This window comes from Euleptes europaea, chromosome 1 (assembly GCF_029931775.1).
Source record: "Euleptes europaea isolate rEulEur1 chromosome 1, rEulEur1.hap1, whole genome shotgun sequence".
Taxonomy (NCBI): Eukaryota; Metazoa; Chordata; class Lepidosauria; order Squamata; family Sphaerodactylidae; genus Euleptes; species Euleptes europaea.
Window position 1 is genome coordinate 170545532 of NC_079312.1, and position 24713 is coordinate 170570244.

General features: G+C 47.7%; 1 protein-coding gene across 1 annotated transcript; it reads right to left on the minus strand.

The window, feature by feature from the left end:
* Window positions 1-852: 852 nt before the first annotated feature.
* On the minus strand, window positions 853-23014 carry GTSF1 (gametocyte specific factor 1). Its single transcript, XM_056849504.1, has 5 exons — window positions 22922-23014; window positions 20865-20991; window positions 17735-17812; window positions 16908-16950; window positions 853-1003 (listed from the first exon to the last, which is right to left on the minus strand). The coding sequence occupies exons 1-5, from the start codon at window positions 23012-23014 to the stop codon at window positions 853-855; spliced, it is 492 nt and encodes a 163-aa protein (XP_056705482.1).
* Window positions 23015-24713: the final 1699 nt, after the last annotated feature.

A 24713-nucleotide genomic window follows, 5' to 3' on the forward strand; every position in this document is an offset into this window, starting at 1 on the left:
CAGTACACTTACAGAAAGGGAAAAAAGATTATCACAAACTACTAAGACAAAATACTTAAGTGGATCCTCCACATTCAGAGAAAGTCTACCTTGCTGTCTCAGAGAGAATCCCTGCTGCTCAGCCCGGAGTCTCCCCCCCCCCAAATGCAACCAAGCACACTCACCACGCACAAGGCTCAGGGAGAAAGGTCCACACAACAGAAAAGGCGTCGCTAAATAAGGGGAGGGGGCGGAGAGGCCGGGTAGCACCGACCCAACCGTTGGGTTACCTTGGAAACGGCCCCGCGACCACCCCCCCGGGGACCGTTTCACCGCTCAAGCGAGGCTCTTTTCCTAGCAGGTGTCGTGGCTTGCAAACTTTCCTCCTTATGAGGCCTCTCCCCAGCCCTCCTCCTCCTCCTCTAGCCCCAGCCTTCAGGAAGAAGCAACCCCCTCCCTCCGCCGGGTTGAGGGCCTGGCCTCGTCCACGTGAACGGAAAGACGAGACCTTTCCGAGTCGGACGGGACGGTTTCGACCCCGTTCGGCCACGTGTCGCAAGAGGATGGCTAAGGGAAGCGGGGCATTCTGGGAGCGTGGCTGTGGGAGAGCCAAGCATTCTGGGAACGTGGTCAAGGTGAGGGGGGTTCTGCGAATGTTGCCGTATTAGACCCAGGCGCTCTGGGAACATAAACAAGGTGTGAGGCATTCTGGGAGCAGGGCCACAGGAGAGCAAGGCATTCTGGGAGCCTGGTCAAGGTGAGGGGGGTTCTGGGAAGTGGCTGTGGGAGAGCCAAGCATTCTGGGAGCCTGGTCAAGGTGAGAGGGGTTCTGGGAGTGTGGCTGTGGGAGAGCCAAGCATTCTGGGAGCGTGGTCAAGGTGTGAGGGATTCTGGGAATGCGGCTGTGGGAGAGCCAAGCATTCTGGGAGTGTGGTCAAAGTGAGGGGGATTCTGGGAGCGTGGCTGTGGGAGAGCCAAGCATTCTGGGAGCGTGGTCAAGGTGTGAGGGATTCTGGGAATGCGGCTGTGGGAGAGCCAAGCATTCTGGGAGTGTGGTCAAAGTGAGGGGGATTCTGGGAGCGTGGCTGTGGGAGAGCCAAGCATTCTGGGAGCCTGGTCAAGGTGAGGGGGGTTCTGGGAGCGTGGCTGTGGGAGAGCCAAGCATTCTGGGAGCCTGGTCAAGGTGAGGGGGGTTCTGGGAGCGTGGCTGTGGGAGAGCCAAGCATTCTGGCAGTGTGGTCAAGGTGAGGGGGATTCTGGGAACGCGACTGTGGGAGAGCCAAGCATTCTGGGAGCATGGTCAAGGTGAGGGGGGTTCTGGGAATGTTGCCGTATTAGACCCAGGCACTCTGGGAACATAAGCAAGGTGTGAGGCATTCTGGGAGCAGGGTCACAGGAGAGCAAGGCATTCTGGGAGCGTGGTCAAGGTGTGAAGGATTCTGGGAGCAGGGCCACAAGTAGGGTTTCCAGGTCCCTCTTCGCCATTGGCGGGGGGTTGGGGTTGGGGCGGAGCCTGAGGAGGGCGGGGTTTGGGAAGGGACTTTAGTCGGGTTTAATACCATAGAGTCCAATTGCCAAAGCAGCCATTTTCTCCAGGTGAACCCATCTCTATCGGCTGGAGATCAGTAGTAATAGCAGGAGATCTCCAACTACTACCTGGAGGTTGGCAACCCTAGCCACAGGAGAGCCAGGCATTCTGGGAGTGTGGTTAAGGTGTGAGGGATTCTGGGAATGTGGCTGCAGGAGAGCCAGGCATTCTGGGAGCGTGGTCAAGGTGTGAGGGATTCTGGGAACTTGGCTGTGGGAGAGCCAAGCATTCTAGGAGAGTGGTCAATGTGTGAGGGATTCTGGGAATGTGGCCATAGGAGACCCAGGCATTCTGGGAACATAGTGAAGGTGTGAGAGATTCTAAGAGCAGGGCCCCTGGAGAGCCAGGCATTCTGGGAGCGTGGTCAAGGTGAAAGGGATTCTGGGAGTGTGGCCACAGGAGAGCCAGGTATTCTGGGAGTCTGCTTGAGCCATTTTTGTCTTTTTTTAAACTTGGCATTCCATTAGTGATTCCTCCTCCCTGACCAATATTTTCATTGTTGTTTCCATGTATGTATTTTAGCTGTGGTTTTGTTTTAATGATTATTTTTTATTAGTTTCAATTATTTTAAAAGTAGGATTTTATTAGGTACGTTTCCATTTGTTAGCCACCTTGGTGGCCCTTGTGAGGGCAGAAAGGTCGGCTATACATTCTGTAAAATAAAATGAATCTATGGAAGGGTGGCCACAGGAAAGCAAAGCATTCTGGGAACATGGCCAAGGATGGTAGGTATTCTGGGAGCATGGCCACAGAAAGCAGGGCATTCCTAGAGCAAAGGCTAGGTTGTGACGTGAGGTATTTTGGGAGTGTGGCAAAGGGTGACTAAGGGAAGCATGGTATTGTGCGGTGTGGTCAGAGGCATGAGGGAATGGGATATTCTAGGAGCATAGTCGAGTGAGGCATTCTGTTAGTGTGGCCAAGGGTGTGAAGAAGTGGGACCATAATGAAGAAAGTCAGAAAATGGCATTCTCTGTGAATGGAAAGAATGAGAGATTGGGGTATTCTGGCAGTGTGTCCATAGAGCAGGAGTGTATTCTGAGAGGCCATGTAAGAGGCCATGTAAGGCCATGAGAGCGTGAGGTGTTCTTGGAGTGTAGTCAATAGATCATATTGGCATCACTTTGCACATTTATTTAGGAGTAAGCCACACTGAACGCACTAGAATTTTCTTCTGAGTGCATGCTTAAAATCAGGTTTAAGCAAGCGGGAGCTCAGAAGGCAGCAAAAAACTATTGAACACTTGGGGCAGTTCTTTTTCAATCACCTTTGCGGTCATCTGTCTGGAGTTGGTGACAAAGGTGGACTATAAATGAAGTAAGTAAATAACCGCAAAACAGCTATTCTAGTCATCTAACCAGCCTTTTCTTTAAAGTCAGTCTGCGGTGGATGAAGTCAACCAACTTCTGTCCCATGAACTTATTCCGTGCCCATTCCCTGAACGGTTTGGATGGAATATCCTTTCCTCTTTGTTTCAGATGTATCAAAATGCCTGATCCGTTCTCAGATTTTAAAGCCTACAGTAATCACGGTAAAATTGGTTGCACTGTTATGCGGTGACCCGCAAATGTCATTAACTCAGATCTCAAGCCGATAGAATTTTCAATCAAAGAGATGATGGAATCTTCTGCGAAAGCAACTCGGAGTTCTGTCTTTGTTCATTACCTTCATTTAATGGTAGGGAGAGCTGTGTAAGCTATTGGCTCCATTTGGCCCTTTGAAAACAATCAGTGGAAGGTTGAAACCACCTGAAAACACAAACAGCGCCATTCTTCAGGTTGTTCAAATCAGTGGTTTCTTTGCTGTATGTTTTTAGAATAGCCTGCATTCAATAGACTTAACTAAAAGGGCGTTTTTCAAAACAGATAAAAGGAAGTATTTTTTTCACACAACGCATAGTTAAATTGTGGAACTCCCTGCCACAAAATGTGGGGATGGCTGCCAACTTGGAAAGCTTAAAGAGGGGAGTGGACATGTTCATGGAGGAAAGGGGTATTCATGGTTACTAGTTAAAATGGATACTAGTCATGATGCATACCTGTCCTCTCCAGGATCAGAGGAGCATGCCTATTATCTTAGTTGCTGTGGAACACAGGCAGGATGGTGCTGCTGCAGTCGTCTTGTTTGGGGGCTTCCTAGAGGCACCTGGTTGGCCACTGTGTGAACAGACTGCTGGACTTGATGGGCCTTGGTCTGATCCAGCATGGCCTTTCTTATGTCCTTAGCCAGCAGTGTAGCTGGAATGTCTACCACTTCCCCTCTATTCAAATAGCATACTTTTAATGAGATGTACAAAAACTAACCAGGGACGATCCTGCTTAGTTTCTGAGATCTGACAAGCATTGGGCTAGCCTGGGCTATCCAGGTCAGAGCTGGATGTGAGATAAGCTAGACACAGCCAGACATTGGGGTGGAAGTTGGGAGGCTCGGCAGGGCCCCCTCAAATGCAGGTTGTGAGCTGTGTATATTTCCTCCCCGCACCTTGCATGTACATGTCACCTCCATGTCTGCTTGCTGTCAGAGGAGCTGGGACAGGCATGTCTTGCGTGGTGCGGTGAATGTAGTTTGCAGAGCTGCGGACCAGGGTCCCAAACAAGCAGAAAATCTTACTGGGCAGCAGAGATAATTTGCACATTCTGGACTGGAGCCAAGGAAGGAGCAGAGCTCAGCAAGTGTGGCTGGGGCTGGAGGACGAGGCGTACCAGACTCCATTTTGCTTGTGATGGCCGAGCTTTGTTTTGTAATCCTCCGCACACATTTACTTTGGAATAAGTCCTGTTTGAATACAGTGGGACTTACTTCTGAGCAAATATGCATAGGGTCTTGTTATACCACAGGTGTTTATTATTGGAGGTGACAAAGTAGTTCACATTTGATGTAAGTGAAGTGTTATATTACCACTTGGTGTAGTGGTTAAGAGCGGTGGACTCTAATCTGGAGAACCCGGTTTGATTCCCCACTCCTCCACATGAGCGGCGGACTCCAATCTGGTGAACTGGATTTGTTTCCCCACTTCTACACATGAAGCCTGATGGGTGACCTGTGGCTAGTCACAGTTCTCTCAGAACTCTCTCAGCCCCAACTACCTCACAAGGTGCCTGTTGTGAGTGGGGAGGAGGGGGGGAAGGAATTTGTAAGCCACTTTGAGACTCCTTTTGGAAGAGAAAAACGGGGTATAAAAACAAACTCTTCTTCCTCTCCGTTTACCAGCTCAAGTGAGGAGGGTTTAAGACAGTTAAGTCCAGAGCTTGATCGTGCAAACCTATGCAAAGTTACTTCAATCTGAACCCACAGATTTTAGCAGGCTTAGACTTGAGTAATTTTGCGTAGGATTGCGCTTTGTCTTACTTAACTACCCCACTGGGCCAGAGGTCATTCTCAGGTATCATGACCCTATGCTGCAGAAACTCTTGTATGTCAACCGAATCAAATGCAGTGGCTCTTGTGCATCTTGTGCAGTGTTTGGCTCCAGCGAAGAAGCAATCTGCAGCCTCTGTGCAGCAGCTGTAAAAGAATTAACCAAAGAATTGTTCCTAATGACTCCAACCTGGATCACAATCAGCTTGTTGTGTCCACTGTTTTCCACCTGGTGAATTATCACTTCCTTCTTCAAGAAGGGGCAAAACAAAGTCTAAAAGAGCATTAAAGTAAAATGTGCTGAAAACACTTAACGGCAGGGCTGCAGTTTGCCACTTGCCGAAAGCATAACCCCTGGGCCGGGTTAGCTTGAGCGGGATGCACGAAGAGATGCATTAGGTTAAAGGTTTTGGTTGTTCAGCTAATGTCTGCGGCAAAGAACATGCATGCTTCCTGCTTTACTATATAATAAGATGGGCGCGCAGCAGTTTTGTCCTCATGCATAGTAGGTTGCCCTTGGAGATCCGTGTTCTGTCTTTAACTTCCTGGATGCTTTGGCTATTCCGGCCAGTTTGTTCTCTGGCCCTGCTGTGACTAGCAGGGCATCAGGTGTGACCCAGAGTATATAAAGGATGGACGATAAGACCAGGGAGCAAGTAGAGTGGTCCAGGCTGCCTTGTTCTCTGCTCCAGCAGCTACCCAGTGTGGAGCAGCATTCAGATGACGATCCGAGAGACCCAGGTTCAGATCTTCATTCTGCCATGGAAGCTAGCTAGCCTTTGGGCCAGTCAATCGTTCTTTTATTTATTTATTTATTTATTTATGGCTGTTTGCAGCAAAACGAAAAGTGTTTTCATACAGTTGGCATATTGGCTGCACAGCCATTTCAGGTTTTCCCAAGTGCTGCGATCAAGAAAAGGGAGAGGGTGGGTGGGAAAATATGTCTTATCTGAGCAAAAACTACAGCCTGGACTTTTTTTGTAGGGGGAGGGAGAGATTCTTGTTTTGCAGTTAGCAGTTTGGTAAGGAAAGGTGCAAGCTCCCCTCCTGCTCTAGAGGCTTTCTTGTTTCGTCCTTCTCAAGGTTGTCTTCCTTGAGAACAACATAAATCCCCTGAGCAAAAGCAAAGGGAGGGGGCCTTGGGAAGCAAACAGCTGCCTTGCTGGGGGTGCACTTTTCTGCAGACTCGTCTTGCAATTCAATAAAATCCGATGCAGGGGCGGCAGAGAAACCTTGACAGGCTGATGTCAAAATAAAAATTACGGTGGGCTGCTCTCTGCGTGCAGTAATTTTCCTCTTTTCTGCATCGCCAGGTTTAAAAATGCTCCATCTCTCCCAGAGAGCCTGCTGCTGGCATAATTAAAAAAAAACCTCAAACGCCTGGCAGGAAGATTTTCAAAGAGGAGTCACACTTAAACAAAAGCCTCAAGTTAAAAGAGAATTGACTTGGATTAGGTTGGACAGTTGGTTAATCGCCAGCCAGTCAGCCAGCCTCCTCCGGCCGCATGGTGGGAGTATTGTTTAGAGGTTGGCCAAATTCAATTAAACTTTGTCCCTTTTCTGCGCTGTAGCCAAGGAAGGCATACCAGCCAAGGGCTGGAAGGAAGAGCTAGTCAAACCTCGATAGAAAAAGAGCAAGGGTCCAGCAGCACCTTGAAGACAAAATTTCTGGCAGGGTATGAGCTTTCGTGAGCTACAGCTCTTCTTCTGAAGAAGTGAGCTGTAGCTCACAAAAGCTCATAACCTGCCAGAAATTTTTCGATAAAATTAGTACCCGGCTTGCTGGGGGTAAAGTGTAGATGACTGGGGAAGGTAATGGCAAACCACCCCGTAGTTTGCCTAATAAACTTTGGGATGTGACACATGTAGCTGCCTTATACTGAGTCAGACCCTTGGCCTATCAAAGTCAGTATTGTCCACTCAGACTGGCAGCGGCTCTCCAGGGTCTCAGGCAGAGGTCTTTCACATCACCTACTTGCCTAGTCCCTTTAACTGGAGATGCCGGGGATTGAACCTGGGACCTTCTGCATGCCAAGCAGATGCTCTACCACTGAGCCACAGCCCTTCCCCATGGGTCAGGGGACTACTTTTTCTTTTTTAAAGGTGTTACTGGACTCTTGCTCTTTTCTACTGCTATTGACAGACTAATATGGCTACCTATCGTGATCTGTCTTGACAGGAAACGGCAGCCTGTAAGCTTCTTTAAGCCTGTCACTCTGAAAGAGAGTGGTAAACTACACTGACCCCCGCCCAAAGGAAAAAAAGAATAGCAAGGATGATCCATCCGACGATAAACTGAGAGATTTTTAGCTTTATTTTAACTGAGGAGGTGGCAGCTAAGCAGGGAGGGAACTTGCCACCCACGTTTGAATAAGCACAGTAAGAGCTGGAGAATTATAAAGGTGTGGGCTGCACCGCAAGCTGAGAGAAGCCAAGCAGGGGTAGAGGCAGGATCGACTCTGGCAACTGAGCTATCCCACATCGTCCTTCAGTGCCACTAGCAAGATCCAAGGCAGGCCCCAGTGGAAGGGCCTCTGCATAGGGCTGCCAACCTGCAGGTGGTGGCTGGAGATCTCCTGCTATTAAAACTGATCTCCAGGTGACAGATCAGTTTGATTTCCCACTCCTCCACGTGTTGGAGGCTAATCTTGCGGATCAGGTTGGTTTCCCCACTCCTACACATGAAGCCAACTGGGTGACCTTGGGCTAGTCACAGCTCTTAGAGCTCTCTCAGCCCCACCTAACTCACAGGGTGTCTGTTATGGGGAGGGGAAGGTGATTGTAAGCCGGTTTGAGTCCCCCTTAAGTGGTAGAGGAAGTCAGCATATAAAAACCAACTCTTCTCCTTCTGCTCCCTCTCCTTCTTTTCCCTCCTCTTCTTCCTCTCCTTCTCCCTCTTATGTGCATCACTGGAGGGGTTTTTTTTGCCCCTTTTAATTGACAATTAATATATCACTATAGCATTATAAGAATATATCTGCTTGGTCCTCTGAATTCCCAAGTTTCAGTCCTTAGCCCCATTCCTTGTGGAGTCTAAAAGGAAGAGGCATATTTCCATAGTAAAAAGACCCAGAGATTTGAGAGAGAGAGAGAGAGAGAGAGAGATATGGGGGCTCTAATGCCAAGAAAGCCCTGTCGCTACTTGCCACTTGCCTCATCTCCTTGGGCAGGGACTCAGACTGCAGGGGTTGAGACTTGAACTGGACAGTATAGTATAGGAGTAAATGGTCCTTCAGATATCTTGGTCCCAAGCAGTTTTAGGGTTCTAAAGGCGAGGACCAGTGTATTGTAGTTTGCCTGGAATCAAACAGGCAGCCAGTGCACATCTTTCAGTGTGCTGACAAAGACCACACATGCACACACATAGTATTCATGGTTAGTAAAAAGGTAAAGGTCACCTGTGCAAGCACCGGGTCATTCCTGACCCATGGGGTGACGTCACATCCCGCCGTTTCCTAGGCGGACTTTGTTTACGGGGCCGTTTGCCAGTGCCTTCCCCAGTCATCTTCCCTTTACCCCCAGCAAGATGGGAGCTCATTTTACCAACCTGGGAAGGGTGGAAGGCTGAGTCAACCTTGAGCTGGCTACCTGAAAATGACTTCCGTCGGAATCAAACTCAGGTCGTGAGCAAAGTTTGGACTGCATTACTGCAGCTTACCACTCTGTGCCATGGGGCTCCTAGTACCCATGATTGCCAATCATTATATTCTCCCCATAACCCTTGTTGGAGGCGCTCCCCAACTTTTCTATATTGTTATCAATGAATTTAAAAATCCCAGCCTGCTCTTGTGCCTTTAATGACAGCTTGATCTTCAGGAATTATCAGGTGAATGTTTGGGCGGTGGGGTGGGGCTTGAGATAAATATCATCTGCTGGCGTCTGCTCATAAGACTGCTGCTAAAGGCACCAAGCTCTACAGACAACCTTGCTTCTCTTTTAGGCCAGGGCATTCTCAGTTCTTAGGACATCCCCCTCCCTCTGAATAATTGCAAGCGTGCCGCTTCCCTTCTGAAATGGGGCCGTGCACTCCTTTGAAATGTGGTGTTGGAGGAGAGTGTTACGGATACCGTGGACCGCCAAATAACAAAAACAAATCAGTGGGTTCTAGATCAAATCAAGCCTGAACTGACACTAGAAGCTAAAATGACTTAACTGAGGCTGTCGTACTTTGGACTCATTATGAGAAGACAAAAGTCACTGGAAAAGACAGTCATGCTAGGAAAAGTTGAGGGCAGCAGGAAAAGTGGAAGACCCAACAAGAGATGGATTGACTCAATCAAGGAAGTCACAGCCCTCAATTTGCAATATCTGAGCAAGGCTGTTAAGGATAGGACACTTTGGAGGGCGTTGAGTCTTAGGGTCGCCATGAGTCGGAAACGACTTGACGGCATTTAACACACACACACACCTGCCTAGTTAGAACTGGGAGGCATGGTTCTGTGCTGGTTTGTCTTGCCTAAAAGGTAGGTTACAGAAGGGGCTGCTTTTTACCATCTATGTGAAGCCACTGGGAGAGGTCATCTGGAGATCTTGGCTGGGTTGTGTCACCTACATGCCACTGATACCCAGCTCCATCTTGTGCTTCCAGCACATCCCGGGAAGGCTGTGGAAAATGAACCAGTGCTGGGGAACAGTCTTGGGACGGATGAGGGCTAGCAAGCCAAAGCTTCTTCCTGACGTAATAGAGGTGCTACCGAGGGGCGACTGAGGAATTGAGGTGTCTCCTGTTCTGAATGGGGCGACGCTCTCCCTGAAGGAGCAGCTTGGGGGAATTCTAGACCCATGCCTCTTGTTAGAGACGCAGGTGGTACTCAAGAACACCTTGCTCCAGGTTTGGCTCGTGAGCCAGATGTGGCATTTCCCGGGCAAAAAAAATATATCCTGCCACTCTGGTGCGGCGCTTGCCTTGGTGATATCTAGATTAGACTGCTGTGATGCTCTTGGAATGTCTGGAAGCTACAACTGGTACAGAATGCTGACTAGAGAAGGTCATAAGGCCAGTTTCACTCCAGTATTGTTGCACCTACACTCCAAATTTGCTTCCAGGCCCAATTCAAGGTGCTAATACTGACCTTTAAATCCCTACTACAGTTTAAGGGCTGCCTTCTCTCATATGAACTTAACTGACCAGTACCAAGTCATCTTCAGGGGATCTTGTCATATGAGGATGAAGGTGTGGCAACCTGAGAATGGGCGTGGTGTGAGAGCCGGCGTGGTGTAGCGGTTAAGAGTGGTGGTTTGGAGCGATCTACTCTAATCTGGAGAGCCAGGTTTGATTCCTCACTCCTCCACATGAGTGGCAGATGTTAATCTGGTGAACTGGGTTGGTTTCCCCACTCCTACACATAAGGCCAGCTGGGTGACCTTGGGCTAGTCAGAGCTCTTTCAGCCCCACCTCCCTCACAGGGTATCTGTTGTGGGGAGGGGAAGAGAAGGTGATTGTAAGCCAGTTTGATTCTCCCTTAAGTGGTAGAGAAAGTTGGCATATAAAAACCAACTCTTCTTGAAGGGCTGTCATATAGAGGAGGGTGCTGAGTTGTTTTTTTGTTGTCCCAGGTCGGACCAGAACCAGTGGGTTGAAATTAAATCAAAAGAGTTTACATCTGGACATTAGGAAGAATTTTCTAACAGAGTGGTTCGTCAGTGGAACAGGCTTCCTCGGGAGGTGGTGAGCTCTCCTTCCCTGGAGGTTTTGAAGCAGAGGTTAGATGTAAGCTGCAAGTTGAATGTTGAAACAAATTTTGTGATTTGAATGATCTCAGTTCAAGGAGGCTGGTTCAGGGGGAATATATTGTTATGGTATTAGTGATGCTATGTTTAGTAATTGTTTTCTACTGTGTTTTAACCTTAAGTATATGTTGGGTATTGTAAATTGATTATTTGGTGTTGTATTATGTATTATTGTTATGGTTAAGCTCGAGACCTTTGGTCAAAGGAGCTAGTAAATAAATGGAAATGGAAAAATTCCCATTTCTGATGGCCCGGGCTAGTCAGATCTCAGAAGCTAAGCAGGGTCAGCCTTGGTTAGTATTTGGATGGGAGACCACTAAGGAATACCAGGGTTGCTGTGCAGAGGAAGGCACTGGCAAACCACCTCTGTTAGTCTCTTGCCATGAAAACCCCAAAAGGGGTCACCATAAGTTGGTTGAGACTTGATGGCACTTTACACACGCACATACACAGTCAACATCTTCCTTTTCATTTGGTCACCCTAATTTGAAGGGTAAAATAGGCTTACTCTGTATTGCAATGACTTGGTTTTTTTTAAAAGACAGGATTTTGCCCTACACCCCAAAGAAGCTTTCTTCTCAACCCACTCAAACCAATTTATTGATTTAAATACATACAAATAGGAGCTTACTTTTTATAAAAACAGATGAAAGTCTTACAAATCAGGTTCTGGATTAAAATGTTCTGGATTAAAATGTTCAAGACAGGTACGCGATTATTTAAAACCATTTAGGTGCTTGAGAAGGTTGAGGCCATTGTCGCTTCCGCCAGATCCTCACATAGACCCTGTAAATGGCATTTGGAGACAAGGATTAGATTTTGTGCTGCACCCAACTAATGTGGCCCATGGCGCTTCTCCCCCCCCCTTGCCCCACAGAGCAAATATTTCAGAAAGGCTCTTAGGTGGGAGAAACAGCACCAAATAGATGCTGCTTGTACTAGCGTCAAATGTGGACATCTCTGTTGTTCAGGTCGTTTATGCCTGGGTACTTTCACTCACGTTCAGCCCACGTCTGTCTGAGTTGTTTCTTGGTGTTATGCACGAGTTTTCCCTCCATTAGAAATGACCTGGCTGCCAGACGTCACAGATTTCTGGGACTTCCCGTTTCTCTGTTAACCCGATTCTTCCCTCCTTTGAGCTCAGCCCGGGTGAAATCCCCATGCAATAAGGCAAAGCGCGGGACACGCACGCTTGGTTTCTCTCACAGCCAATTACAAAGTAGCGTGTAAAGAGGCAGGGATTCAAACACAGTTCACCTCGCCCCTCCCCTGCCCTCCCCAGAGAAAAAGGCTGCACATAGACAAGTGAAAAGTGAGTGAGCCCCAGAGTTAAGGCTGCTAATAGGCCTGGAGGAAAAAAAAACATGCCTTTTTAACAGAGGTTTGTGTGTGCATGTGCGGGCCATCAATTCACAGCTGACATAGGACAACCCCGGAGGGTTTTCAAGGCAAGAGACTCATGAACACATGAATCTGCCTTACACTGAATCAGACCCTCGGTCCATCAAAGTCAGTATTGTCTACTCAGACCGGCAGGGCTCTCCATGGTCTCAGGCAGCAGTCTTTCCCATCCCCTACCTGCCTAGTCCCTTTAACTGGAGATGCCGGGGATTGAACCTGGGACCTTCTGCATACCAAGCAGATGCTCTACCACTGAGCCACAGCCCCTCCCCTACCCCATGCTGACTCTCATAAGAGATTTAATGGGAAGTTATGTACTCACATTCACCTGACTTCATTAAAGGGGCAGGACATTTTTCTCCAGGCCTGTTGGCAGCCCTGCCCTGATCTCAAGGCTCCCCCCTTTCACTCTTATATATTTCGTCTCTTCAGAGCCTCTTTCCTCCAAGCAAGCCCCAACCACAGAAGCTTGACAGAGTTTCCCTTCTGTTGGCCTGGTGGCTATGCGCATATAGTAAGAGTGACCAGGCAATGTACAAAACAGAGAAACTACCAAAGGGAAACATTTAGCTCTACAACATCAATCCCTGTTTCTACAGTAGAAAATTAACTGTGTTGTTATACTGCTAGTCACAGATAGGGTTGCCAGCTCTGGGTCGGAAAATACCTGGAGATTTGGGGGTTGGGGAAAGGCGGGACTTCAGCATGGTATAATGCCATAGAGTCCACCCTGGGGTTGCCAGGTACCTCTTTGCCACTGGTGGGTGGAGCCTGAGGAGGGCAGGGTTTGGGGAGGGGCTTCAATGCCATAGAGTCCAATTGCCCAAGCGGCCATTTTCTCCAGGGGAACTGATCTCTATCGGCTGGAGATCAGTTGTAACAGCAGGAGATCTTCAGCTAGTACCGGGAGGTTGGCAACCCTAGTTCACCCTCCAAAGCTGCCATTTTCTCCAGGGGAACTGGTCTTGGTGGTCTGGAGATAGTGGGAGACCGCCAGGTGCCTTCCTGGAGGCTGGCAACCCTAGTCACAGACCAGGAGGATCAGGGCCAAGGCGAATGCTATGTAAAATTATGCACAAAAACATTATTACTGGCAGCTTTTGTCAAATACAGATTGTGATCTGTTCCCACAATACAATAAGGCATGCATTGTGTGGAGGGGTGAGGAGGAGAGTGTCTTTCCCTTTTGCTAATCTTTAACCACCCCAGAGCACAAAAGGATGTTATAGAGAAACTAATCAGGACTGTCAAGTTATCTTCTGCTCAATTTCTCCCCTTCCTTCACTGCACCTACCAAGCATAATGTGCCACCTCCCCCCGAAAATTTTTTTAGACCATACCACACTTTGTATTCCCAGCGATGTATTAAGGTTTGAAAATGTTGTAAAAAACATCACTTTAAAAGGGTTTTTGGATACCATGGCTTATAAATGGTTGGAAGACGTCTTCACAGCTAAAGGGGCCAAACAAAGTGTGAACAGTATTTTTTATAACATTTTAAAACTCTTAATACATCGCTGGGAATACAGGTGTGGTAACAGCATTTAAACAGCTGCATATTTCTCCCTAATGAGGATTTGCAATTGGGGGTGGGGAGAGTGAGTGAGAAGGCTCAGGCGTTCCAAATCGAAGCCCCTACCCGGTTGAACCAATCAGTGCATTGCCCTGCCTGATGTCGCCAGACAGTCAAATGTTAGTTCATATTTTATTTAGCTGTGCTTCCAGCTTTCACAAGCTAAGTACTTGCGTTCTGCAGCCATGTTTTAACTCTGGAATAGACTCGAAGGAAATGTGATCTTTTGGGTCATAGCTACAGGGGCTAAAGACAGTTCTGACTGGCCCAAGCTCCAGCCTATCCCCCCCTTCCAAACATCCCCCCGCTTCTCTATTGCTTCTGCAAAGTAGGCTGAAGTTGAGAACCAGCGTGGTGTAGTGGTTAACAGTGGTGGTTTGGAGTGGTGGACTCTGATCTGGAGAACCAGGTTTGATTCCCCACTCCTCCACATGAGCAGTGAAGGCTAATCTGGTGAAATCTACACACGAAGCCAGCTGGATGACCTTGGGCTAGTCACAGCTCTTAGAGCTCTCTCAGCCCCACCTACCTCACAGGGTGTCTGTTGTGGGGAGGGGAAGGGAAGGCGATTGTAAGCCAGTTTTGAGTCTCCCTTAAGTGGTAGAGAAAGTTGGCATATAAAAAACAACTCTTCTTGAAGTTGGTTCCCAAATTATCCACAGTGTCATTCAGGAACTTGGAGATGTGAATAAGGAACTGGGAACCAGCTTCAGCCTCCTCAAAATTCTTTTGGGGTGCAGCTGGGCCCCAGTATCCTTGTGTGCATTTATCCCGGGGGCACCCCACTTGGGAGCAGCTGGCACCAGAACCGGACTTTGGACCAGGACCCAGCATGCACCCCCCTCGGAGGGCACAGTCTTTTGAACGTGGGGATGTATGATATGTGGTGGTCCAAACTCTGTTTTGGAGGGGTGGACTCTGATCTGGAGAACCGGGAGTTCAATTCCCCACTCCTCGACATGAGCTGCGGAGGCTAATCTGGTGAACTGGATGTGTTTTCCCACTCCTACACACGAAGCCAGCTGGGTGACCTTGGGCAAGTCACAGCTCTCTTAGAGCTCACTCATCCCCACCTACCTCACAGGGTGTCTTGTTGTGGGGAGGGGAAGGGAAGGTGATTGTGAGCCGGTTTGAGTCTCCCTTAAGTGGTAGAGAAAGTCGGCATATAAACACCACCTCCTATTTTTCTTTTGCTCCAAAGTTGCTCGAGAAGATGTGGACCATTTGTTAAAACATGGTATAATCCCTTTTAGCCTAAGTCAGTATACGCAAGGACAGTGCAAAAGGATATGTACCAAGGAGTCCACTGACTGAAGCGGGCAGGGACACAGGTGGTCTGAAAAAGGGATTCTTTAGCATACCACCCAACAAAACCATTGAAAACAGTCAATTAAATCTTGAACGCATAAAGATTCTACATAACTTTGGACTAACCAAAGACTCCATACAGGAAGGAAGATTACCCTTAGATAACAGGCCCAGGGCTTCTAGGCAAGTAGTTTCTCCTTCCAAGCATAACTGGTTTGTTTTGTTCTTTAAAAAAACTTTTTAAAAAGCAGTCAGCCTGCCTAAAGCATTTGAGGTAGGGGTGAGGTTAAAGGGTTTAGAGGCAAATGGTAATCATTGCTCTAGCAGTATGTGCTGCATTTAATGTGCCCAGGTGCTTGGGGAGAAGCAGAGCTCACTCAGCAGCCAAAGACAGGCACCCGCTTCGGTTTGTGGGTTCTGCCTGCATGCTGCCTGAAAAGCTAAAATACCCCAAAACAGCAGGAGTTTTTTAACCCCACCTTTTCATGCACACAACAGTTAAACAGAATCCCACCTCCCCAATTACCTACTGAAGTCACATGTTATCTACATACAAACACTTCTATTGTAGATAGTCTCATACCTTTGGAATTAGAAGAGTTCGTATTCCAGTTCCCCTCAGGTTGGTGGCTATATAAGGGGGAGAAAGCATATCTGTTTTTTAAAAGAGTAACCACATACAACTCTTTTTTGCATGGCTGTTTCACTTGCCGTCACCCCTCCGACGACTTTGGGTCTTTGTTTGGATTATGCATGCCATTTTCCACCATCAGAGGTCACCTCGCTGTCCCCCTGCTTCTCCCCGTGTTTTGCCTGCGTTTTCAAATTTGAGATAAAACAGGTCCCTCAAAACGTGGGCAAAACGGAGGGGGAGAGCGAGGCGACCTCTGGCAGTCGGAAACGGCACGCGTAATCCCAAACAAAAACCCAAAGTCTTCGGAGGGGTGACGATGAGGAAAACAGCCATGCATAAAAGACTCATGTCTAATTTTTGCTTGTTTCACGGAACCAAAAATATTATTAACATACAACTCTACCACAAGGAGAGGTAGAAGCTTTACAGTGCAATCCAGTGCAGCATTATTCCATTCCATCAATGGACTTAAGAAGAAGAGTTGTTTTTTATATGCTGACTTTCTCTACCACTTAAGGAAGAATCAAACCAACTTACCATCACCTTTCCTTCCCCTCCCCACAGTGGACACCCTGTGAGGTAGGTGGGGCTGAGAGAGCTGTAAGAGAACTGTGACTAGCCCAAGGTCACTCAGCTGGCTTCATGTGGAGGAGTGGGGGAACCAACCCGGTTTACCAGATTGGCCTCTGCCGCTCATATGGAGGAGTGGGGAATCAAACCCAGTTCTCCAGATCAGAGTCCCTTGCTCCAAACCACATACAGGGGTAACCCTACATGGGAATGCGCTGGCCATCACTGAGAAATTGGATATTATGGATTGGAGCCAGACTAAATTGGCAGTCCTCTGCATTTCCCCTTCCTGCTGCAGACCCTCCCCCAATGTCATTCTTCAATGTCCCCTGTCCCGTAGGAGCAGCATTTTGTAGAGATGGGGGGGGGGGGGAGAGAAGGCAGGAAAGTTTCCATTTGCATTGCAAAATGTAATTTGGATCCAGCCCTATGTATATGTTAAAGTTCTGCACATGCACTCCAGGAGCCTTTACTCCCATTATACCACTTCTTAACCCCTCTAAATCCCCCTGGAATTAACTGTGAAGTTAAATGAACAGAAGCGGTTCTTACTTTACTGGAAGCAAATGATGCGCTAAAAACCAGGGCCCTAGGATTGCTTTCTGCAGAGAACCGCACAGCGCAGTTGTGCGGTACTAAGAGCCAGCAGGGGGGACCCGGAGCCTCTTTTACAAGCAGCTGGGCTCCAGTCCGCAGTTGGGCACCTGCCCTTTGCCATGCAAGCTATGGCTGCCAACCAATGCTTCGAAAAGAAGAGAGCCCCAACTCACCTGGCTCCAAACACAAAAGGAGGGGCAGGAGCCTCAACAGCATCTGCGGTGCAGGGAGGAGAGTTAAAAAGAAAATAAAAAGACCAGTTAGGTTCAGCTGTCAGAATGGGGGTTTATTAAGCCTTTTAATTTGGAGAATCCGGGTTGGGGACAGCAAAGGCCAAATGTAGGGAACCACATAAGCAAGGCCACGCTGGATCAGACCGAGGCCCATCAAGTCCAGCAGTCAGTTTACACAGCAGCCAACCAGGTGCCTCTAGGAAGCCCACAAACAAGATGACTGCAGCAGCATTGTCCTGCCTGTGTTCCACGGCACCTAACATAATAGGCATGCTCCTCTGATCCTGGAGAGAATAGGTACGTGTCATGACTAGCATCCATTTTGACTAGTAGCCAAAGATAGCCCTCTCCTCCATGAACATGTCCACTCCCCTCTTCAAGCCTTCCAAGTTGGCAGCCCGTTCCTTTTAACCTCCACAATGAATGGGGCTAAGACGTGTCCTCCATGAATACGTCCACTCCCCTCTTCAAGCCTTCCAAGTTGGCAGCCATTACCACATCCTGAGACAGGGAGTCCCACAATTTAACTACGACCAAAGCATGGAAGCACCACTCCTCTTCAAAGCAATCTCAAATACCCTACGAAGGGTGGCTTCTGGAGGGAAAGGGACAGCCCTGAGCAGTTGGGGGGGAAGGAGCTGGAGGGTTGCAGCAGGAGGGGAGACATTGCCCCCTATCGTACACCTTTTCGACAGGATCCAACCCGCTGTCATCTCAGCCTGACAGCATTGAGACACAAGCATGGTGCAAGCCAGCATTTAACTCACCTGCTTCCCAATCTTCCTGTGACGGGGGACTCTGAAAGGCAGTGACCTCTCTCGTTCTGGCCGTAAAAGCAGAGGCCGCTGCAAGAGAAAGAGAGAAAAAAGGGAGAGGCATCCTTACTGCTGAGGTTCGTAGCATCAGATTTAGGCTTGAATTATTATTATTTTTTCAAGAGCAGAAAACTAACATGCCCCTGCTTTATACAAAACAAGCTAGCTATAGCAACCGATAACAAGAGTGACCCAGTTTTCAGATTAAAACTTTGCTTGAACTGGCAGGCAATCCACCATCTTTTTGTTTTTTTTGAAGTCACATTGAACACTAGAGGGATTCAAACAATTTCCGGCACCCGAGAAAGCATTTCGTTTGTTTGGTCCCTCTGTCTGATAGGCTTCTACTTAGCTTAGGTTTTCAGCCAGTTGTTCATCTACTACACTGCTCCTAGTCCCTTTGATACTAGCTAGAAGAAATAGTTACATGTGCCCCCACTTCTCCAAGTGACAAGAAGTCCCAGGGCTAGCACTTACCTACGTTGAGTCTCTTTGGAGGATAGACCACTGGAGACTAAAGGCATTTCTGCTATATTTGCTTTATTTACAAATATAGAGGCAGAGAATTTACAAATAGAGGCATTTTGATTCAGCTGAGCTGGGGACTACAGGCAGGGGTGAGTTTAAACTTTGCCTTTTTTTAAAATGCTGGGAAGCCTAACTAAACTGATAATTTAATTGAGGTTTGCTGGGAGAGGGTTGTGATTGTTGTGCCAGTAGGTGATTAAAGTTGATTGCTGCCTGAAAGCTTGATTGTTACCTTGTTAAGTGGGGTTGTTCTGATTGGAGATTGTGTGATAGAGGTGGGGGCTGTGAGCATTTAAATTCCAAGGCTCCTGCTCGCCAGAGGCTGCATTTTGATTCATCTGAGCTCAGTGTAAAGTGATGCATATTGGGGCAAAAAATCCCAACTTCACATATACACTGATGGGATCTGTGCTGGCAGCGACAGACCAAGAAAGAGATCTTGGGGTGTTAGCGGATAGCTCAATGAAGATGTCAACCCAGTGTGCGGCTGCTGTGAAAAAGGCAAATTCCATGCTGGCCATAATTAGACAAGGAATAGAGAATAAAACTGCTGATATCATACTGCCCTTGTACAAATCTATGGTGAGACCACACTTGGAATACTGTGTCCAGTTCTGGTCACCACACCTAAAAAAGGATATTACAGAGCTTGAGAAGGTGCAGAAAAGAGCAACCAAAAAGATTAGGGGACTAGAGCAACTGTCCTATGGGGAGAGGTTAAGACGCTTAGGGCTGTTTAGCTTGGAAAGAAGGCAGATGAGGGGAGACATGATAGAGGTCTATAAAATTATGCATGGTTTGGAGAGAGTGGACAGGGAGAAGTTTTTCTCCCTCTCCCATAATACTAGAACACGGGGTCATCTGCTAAAGCTGGAGGGCACGAGATTCAAAACAGATGAAGTATTTTTTCACACAATGCATAGTTAAATTGTGGAACTCCCTGCCCCAGGATGTGGTGATGGCTGCCAGCTTGGAGGACTTTAAGAGGGGAGTGGACATATTCATGGAGGAGAGGGGTATTCATGGCTGTTAGTTAGAATGGATACTAGTCATGCTGCATACCTATTCTCTCTAGTATCAGAGGAGCATGCCTATTATTTTGGGTCCGGTGGAACACAGGCAGGATGGTGCTGGTGCACTCGTTTATGGCTTCCTAGAGGCACCTGGTTGGCCACTGTGTGAACAGACTGCTGGACTTGATGGGCCTTGGTCTGATCCAGCAGGGCCTTAGATTATTCTTGTGTCTTACCCAAGTCCTCCACAAGAAATTTTGATCAGATGTGACTTAGGGCTGCCAGCCTCCAGGTACTAGCTGGAGATCTCCCGCTATTACAACTGATCTCCAGCCAACAGAGATCAGTTTTCCTGGAGAAAATGGCCGCTTCGGCAATTGGACTCTATGGCATGGAAGTCCCTCCCCTCCCCAAACCTCACCCTCTTCAGGCCCCGCCCCCAAAACCTCCCACTTGTGGCGAAGAGGGACCGGTGAACCCTAATGTAACTTGTCAGTTCTGTGCTCAGAAAATCGCCCTCTGTGCAAGGGCCCAATGTTGCCCATTTTCCTGAAGAACTGTCATTTGCTCCACTGAGGAAACCTGCACGTACCGATGGCTACACGCAAGTTTCTCCAATGGAGCAAATTTAAGGTTGAAGGAAGTTAAGCCCCTTGTCCCAGGGTGCTGTGCTCCCACTCTGAATCTGGCCCCTGAGCACTCGAGAACCAAATTCCAAGCATGGGACTCAGCAGGTACATCTGACTGAATGTCCTTGTGCCTGACTAGGGAAGGATGCAAAGATAATGTAATGCACAGTTAGGTCCACGGAGGCACTCCTATGGGGCAGCAGATCTGCCATCGCACATCAGATCACTTGGGGTGGGGTGGGGGGAAGCAAGAGATCCTGCGGTCCCCCAGGTGTTTCAGCCAATTCACAGCTATTATTCTGTTTCTCCCCTCCTTTCAGCCAAGGTCGGGGGAGGCGTTCTCCCAAGCTCTGATGAGCTTCTCAAACAGAAGAAGAGTTGATTTTTATACCCCACTTTTTCTCTCCCGTATGGTGTCTCGAAGCAGCTTACAATCGCTTCCCCCCCACACACAACAGGCACCTTGTGGGGTAGGTGAGGCTGAGAGAGTTCGGAGAGAACTGTGACTGGCCCAAGGTCACCCAGCAGGATTCATGTGGAGGAGTGGGAATCGAACTTGGTTCTCCAGATTAGAGCGATTCAGTGGATTTGAGTCAGCTGCTCTTAACCACTATGCCACAGCTGGCTCTCATTAAAGACCCATTGAAGCCCATTCAGAAGTGACATCTCCGTTCCTTAAGAAACCATCCCTTTTGTCATGTACAACGGATCCAAATCCCCTGGGCCTCAGTCCAAGCTCAGTACACTTGGCTGCAGACAAAAAATGTCTTGTAGTCACCATGTTCCTTATCCCAGGTCTGTTACATCCTTACGGGGGAAAGTTCCAGGATTTTGTCGGGCTAGTTTGCGTACGTCTATATACCCACACACACCCATTTAGGCGGGGAAGGTTGAAGAACCGTGTTCACTTACCACCCTCCAACTCCTGAGAAACTTTGTTTTCACAAGTGGCTATGTGCAAGCTGAGCTCCTGCCGAGGGACTCTGTGACGGGCATTGTAAGGACACGTTGCTAATTCCTTGGCGATCTTCTTATTGTTCTGGAAAATAAGCCAGCATTTCAAGAGGTCACATGGCCCTAACCATCACATATTGGGTGGTGGTGGTGGTGGGGAAGAGGACTTCAGCTACACCTGAAGAAGTAGGGTTGCTAACTTCCAGGTACTAGCTGGAGATCTCCTGCTATTACAACTGATCTCCAGCCGATAGAGATCAGTTCCCCTGGAGAAAATGGCCGCTTTGGCCATTGGACTCTATGGCATTGAAGTCCCTCCCCAAACCCCGCCCTCCTCAGGCTCTGCCCCCCAAAACCTCCTGCCAGTGGCGAAGAGGGACCTGGCAACCCTATGAAGAAGACGTTAGACACTTCTTTTTTACTTGGAGTTCGCTTTTGCAAACTTCTTCAGTGTGGACAATCAGTCCTGTGAGAGAGCCAAGACTGGAGTCTGAGTCCTAGGCCTTTCGTTCAGGGACGTTTCCCCACGGTCCCCTGTGCCGACTGCTTCGGGGCTGCCTTTTGATTATGCGTACCCGTCAGAGGTCTCCTCGCTCTCCCAGCACGTTTTGCCCATGCTTTCCAGATGCTGTTTTAGCCAAAATCTGGAGAATGCGGGCAAAACACTCGGGGAGAGAGAGGTGACCTCTGATGGGCGGATAAGGCATGCATAATCAAAAGGAAGCCCCGAAGCAGTCGGCGGGGGTGGCCGCAGGGAAACGTCCCTGTATACAAGGCCCTATTCTTTTTGCCAGGCCAGGACTCCTGATCTTAGTTCATTATGTGTCTTTGAAATGTTGCTTGGTAAAATATTTAATAACATGTTTTTCGGATCCAACGCAAACTTTATTTTTATTATCTTTTGCATTTCTTTATGTATCATTATCCAATATTTTCTTGCTTTCCAATCCTGAACATTGTTGTTCTGACCTGGGTCCATTCCCTACACTTTCCACAGTGAACACAGATGGAAAGAATCCATTGAGCTTCTCTGCTATCTCCCCGTCTTCTTTTAGCAATCTCTTTATTCCTTGGTCATCCAGAGGCCCAACTACTTCCCTGGCTGGTTTTAAAGGAATGCACATCGTTTGTCTCAATGCTTGCAGCAATCTGCTCCTCAAATTTTCTTTTCATTTGCCAAATTATTACCTTACACTACTTTTGCTAGATGCTGTGCTCCTTCTGTTCACTTTATTGGGGCAAACATTCCACTTTTAAAAAGAAGCCTTCTGTGGCTTCCTTGACTTGAGTTGTTAACCAAGCAGACATCCTTTTAGACTTGGCAGTGCCCTCCCTAACCTGGGGAATGCATTCTGTCTGGGCTTCAGCTGGTGTGGTTTTAAATAGCCTCCAAGCACTCTTAGGGGTTAGACTGTCTTGAGTCTCCTTTACAGCTCCCTTCTAACTAGGACTGCCAGCTCCGGGTTGGGAAATACCTGGAGATTTTTGGGGCGGAGCCTAAGGAGGGCAAGGTTTGGGAGGGACTTCAATTCCATAGAGTCCAACTGCCAAAGCAGCCATTTTCTCCAGGTGAAGATCTATTGGCTGGAGATCAGTTGTAACAGTGGGAGATCTCCAGCTACTACCTGAAGTTGGCAACCCTACTTCGAGCTAATCCCCTCATTTTGTAAGGGTCCCTCTTGAAATCAAATGTTACTGTTTGGGACATGAATACTGAGCTTAATAGCATTGTGAGAGAGTGAATGTTAGGAAAACCCTGCATCCCACCTAAACCAATTCTGCATCCCACCAGTGGCAAGCACACCACCAGTTGAGAACCACTGGTCTACTGGACTCCAGATCAGGCCTTGCTCTCATTGCTTTTAAGAAACAAGAAACTCTACGATCTTCCAGTTGTGTGAATCACCGCGAGACTTCAGCTCTTTCTCCACCCCCAGCCTGTTTGAAGCCTTGTTAAGAACAGAAGTGGTTTGCAGTTTCCATCCCACTTACCATCTTTAGCCTTTTCCTCTTACCTCTCTGCACTTCACCAAATGGTAGGGGAACCTGCAGGCTCTGATCTGGTGGTTCTTGTCGTAGGGACACTGGATGAGCCGTTCAGGATCCATGGAAGACCGACGAAAGTTGATAAAACTGGCGAGGAACTGTACTCCTAGGATATACACCGAGGGTGGAAAGGAATGAGAAGTTATGTGACCCCAAGGTAGACAACACATGAGCTTCCAGGTAAATGCTTGGTGCTTCCTAACTTGTTCAGACAGCTTCTGTGGACTTCAGGCAGCTTCGGTGAACCTCATTCATTCCTAAGTCCTGTATTTCAGGCACAAATCATGACATCCCCCAAACTGAAAGACGGGAGCCCTTAGTAAGAACGGACAGTTGACAGGGAAGTACAGAGCTTAAACAACCACATCAGTTTGTCTCTAATTTAGGCCACGAGGGCGCCAGTTTCACAGTTTTAACACCATTTTTTAATGCCAAGAATGAGTATTTTGAAATGTTATAAACTTCAAATGAGTTAGTCCAGCAAGATGCACAATAAAAGCACGGGGAAGACACAGAACTGCAAGGAAAAACAAAACCAAAAGGCCCATCTTAGATATTGTATGAGAATGAGTCCAACAGGGGATGGAAATTGTTATCTGTTGTGGATGTGTAAGGGGGGGTCACATAGAGGTTAAAAAGGCAATTTCCTGGTAAGAAATGTTTGCTAACTAATTATCTTTCCACACGGATGACCTGAAAACACTGTGGCTTGTTAACTATCTGGATTTGGGCTTCCCACTGGTCAGGAGAATTATACTCTGCAGGGAGCATTCCAAAGCAATATTCCTACACAAAAGCCTGATTGAAGAAGCTGTTTCCCCTGCCCACACTGTACACTCCTCCGAAAGAGGTGGGGAGGGATCTTTAAAGTCCCTTAGGACAACACAGGACTCACCCATTCTATTGTTTAACCAAAGGCCTGGGGATTCCCCTTGGCTTTTGTGAGCCTTACTGTCATAAATAGGTGAGAACACCTAGAAGCGCGTGTTTAGAGTCAAAGTTTTCACTGCAACCAAATCTGGTTAAAGCACATAACTAAATTGTGGAACTCCCTGCCCCAGGCTTTCTCTAGTACCTGGAGGTTGGCAACCCTACCAATAAAGGTTGCCCAATTATGCCTTCCAAACAAAAGAGAGCCGTTAAAAAAAATTCTTTATTAAAAGCTCGAGCTGAGAAGTTCACCTACTCTAAGTCACTTGAAAAGGACAAGAGTCCAGTAGCACCTTAAAGACTAACAAAAATATTTTCTGGTAGGGTATGAGCTTTCGTGAGCCATATTTCTGTTAGTCTTTAAGGTGCTACTAGACACTTGCCCTTTTCTGCTACTGCAGACAAACACGGCTACCCACTGTGAATAAGTCACTTGAAGATAGGGAAGTTCTAATGAGTTCATTACGCATATAACTTTTTAAAGTTTTAATGACATCACAGCGTTAACTAGGGAAGAACTGAAAAAGAAAAATTATCCCATCCAATTAGATATAAGCAAGTATTGTCACATTCATGCAGCTTAGAAATTGCATCTAGCTTCTTGAAGGTACAAGGAGGGTGAGTCAAAATTTTACTCTGTACCATCTTATCAGCGCCCAAGGACGAAGGCCTTGTTTCCTTTGACAATAGTCCTTTTAGAATAGCAAAGCCAGCAGAAAAAACTTGCCAGGGTACAAAGGCTCATTTTCAGCCAGAGAAACCTAGCAGACAATAAAGATGGCTCCCCTTATGCCAAGTTATAATTCATCCACAACAGCTGCACAGCAAGCA

What these genes read in the sequence shown, in the direction of transcription:
- GTSF1 (XM_056849504.1), bottom strand. Translation starts at nt 23,014, where the DNA reads ATGGATCCTGAACGGCTCATCCAGTGTCCCTACGACAAGAACCACCAG. An exon ending in ATTTGGTGAAGTGCAGAGAG is followed by an intron (nt 20,992 to 22,921) that starts GTAAGAGGAAAA and finishes CTTATTTTCCAG; the next exon opens with AACAATAAGAAGATCGCCAA. An exon ending in CCTTTTGTGTTTGGAGCCAG is followed by an intron (nt 1,004 to 16,907) that starts GTGAGTTGGGGC and finishes GCTCTCCCACAG; the next exon opens with CCGCATTCCCAGAATCCCTC.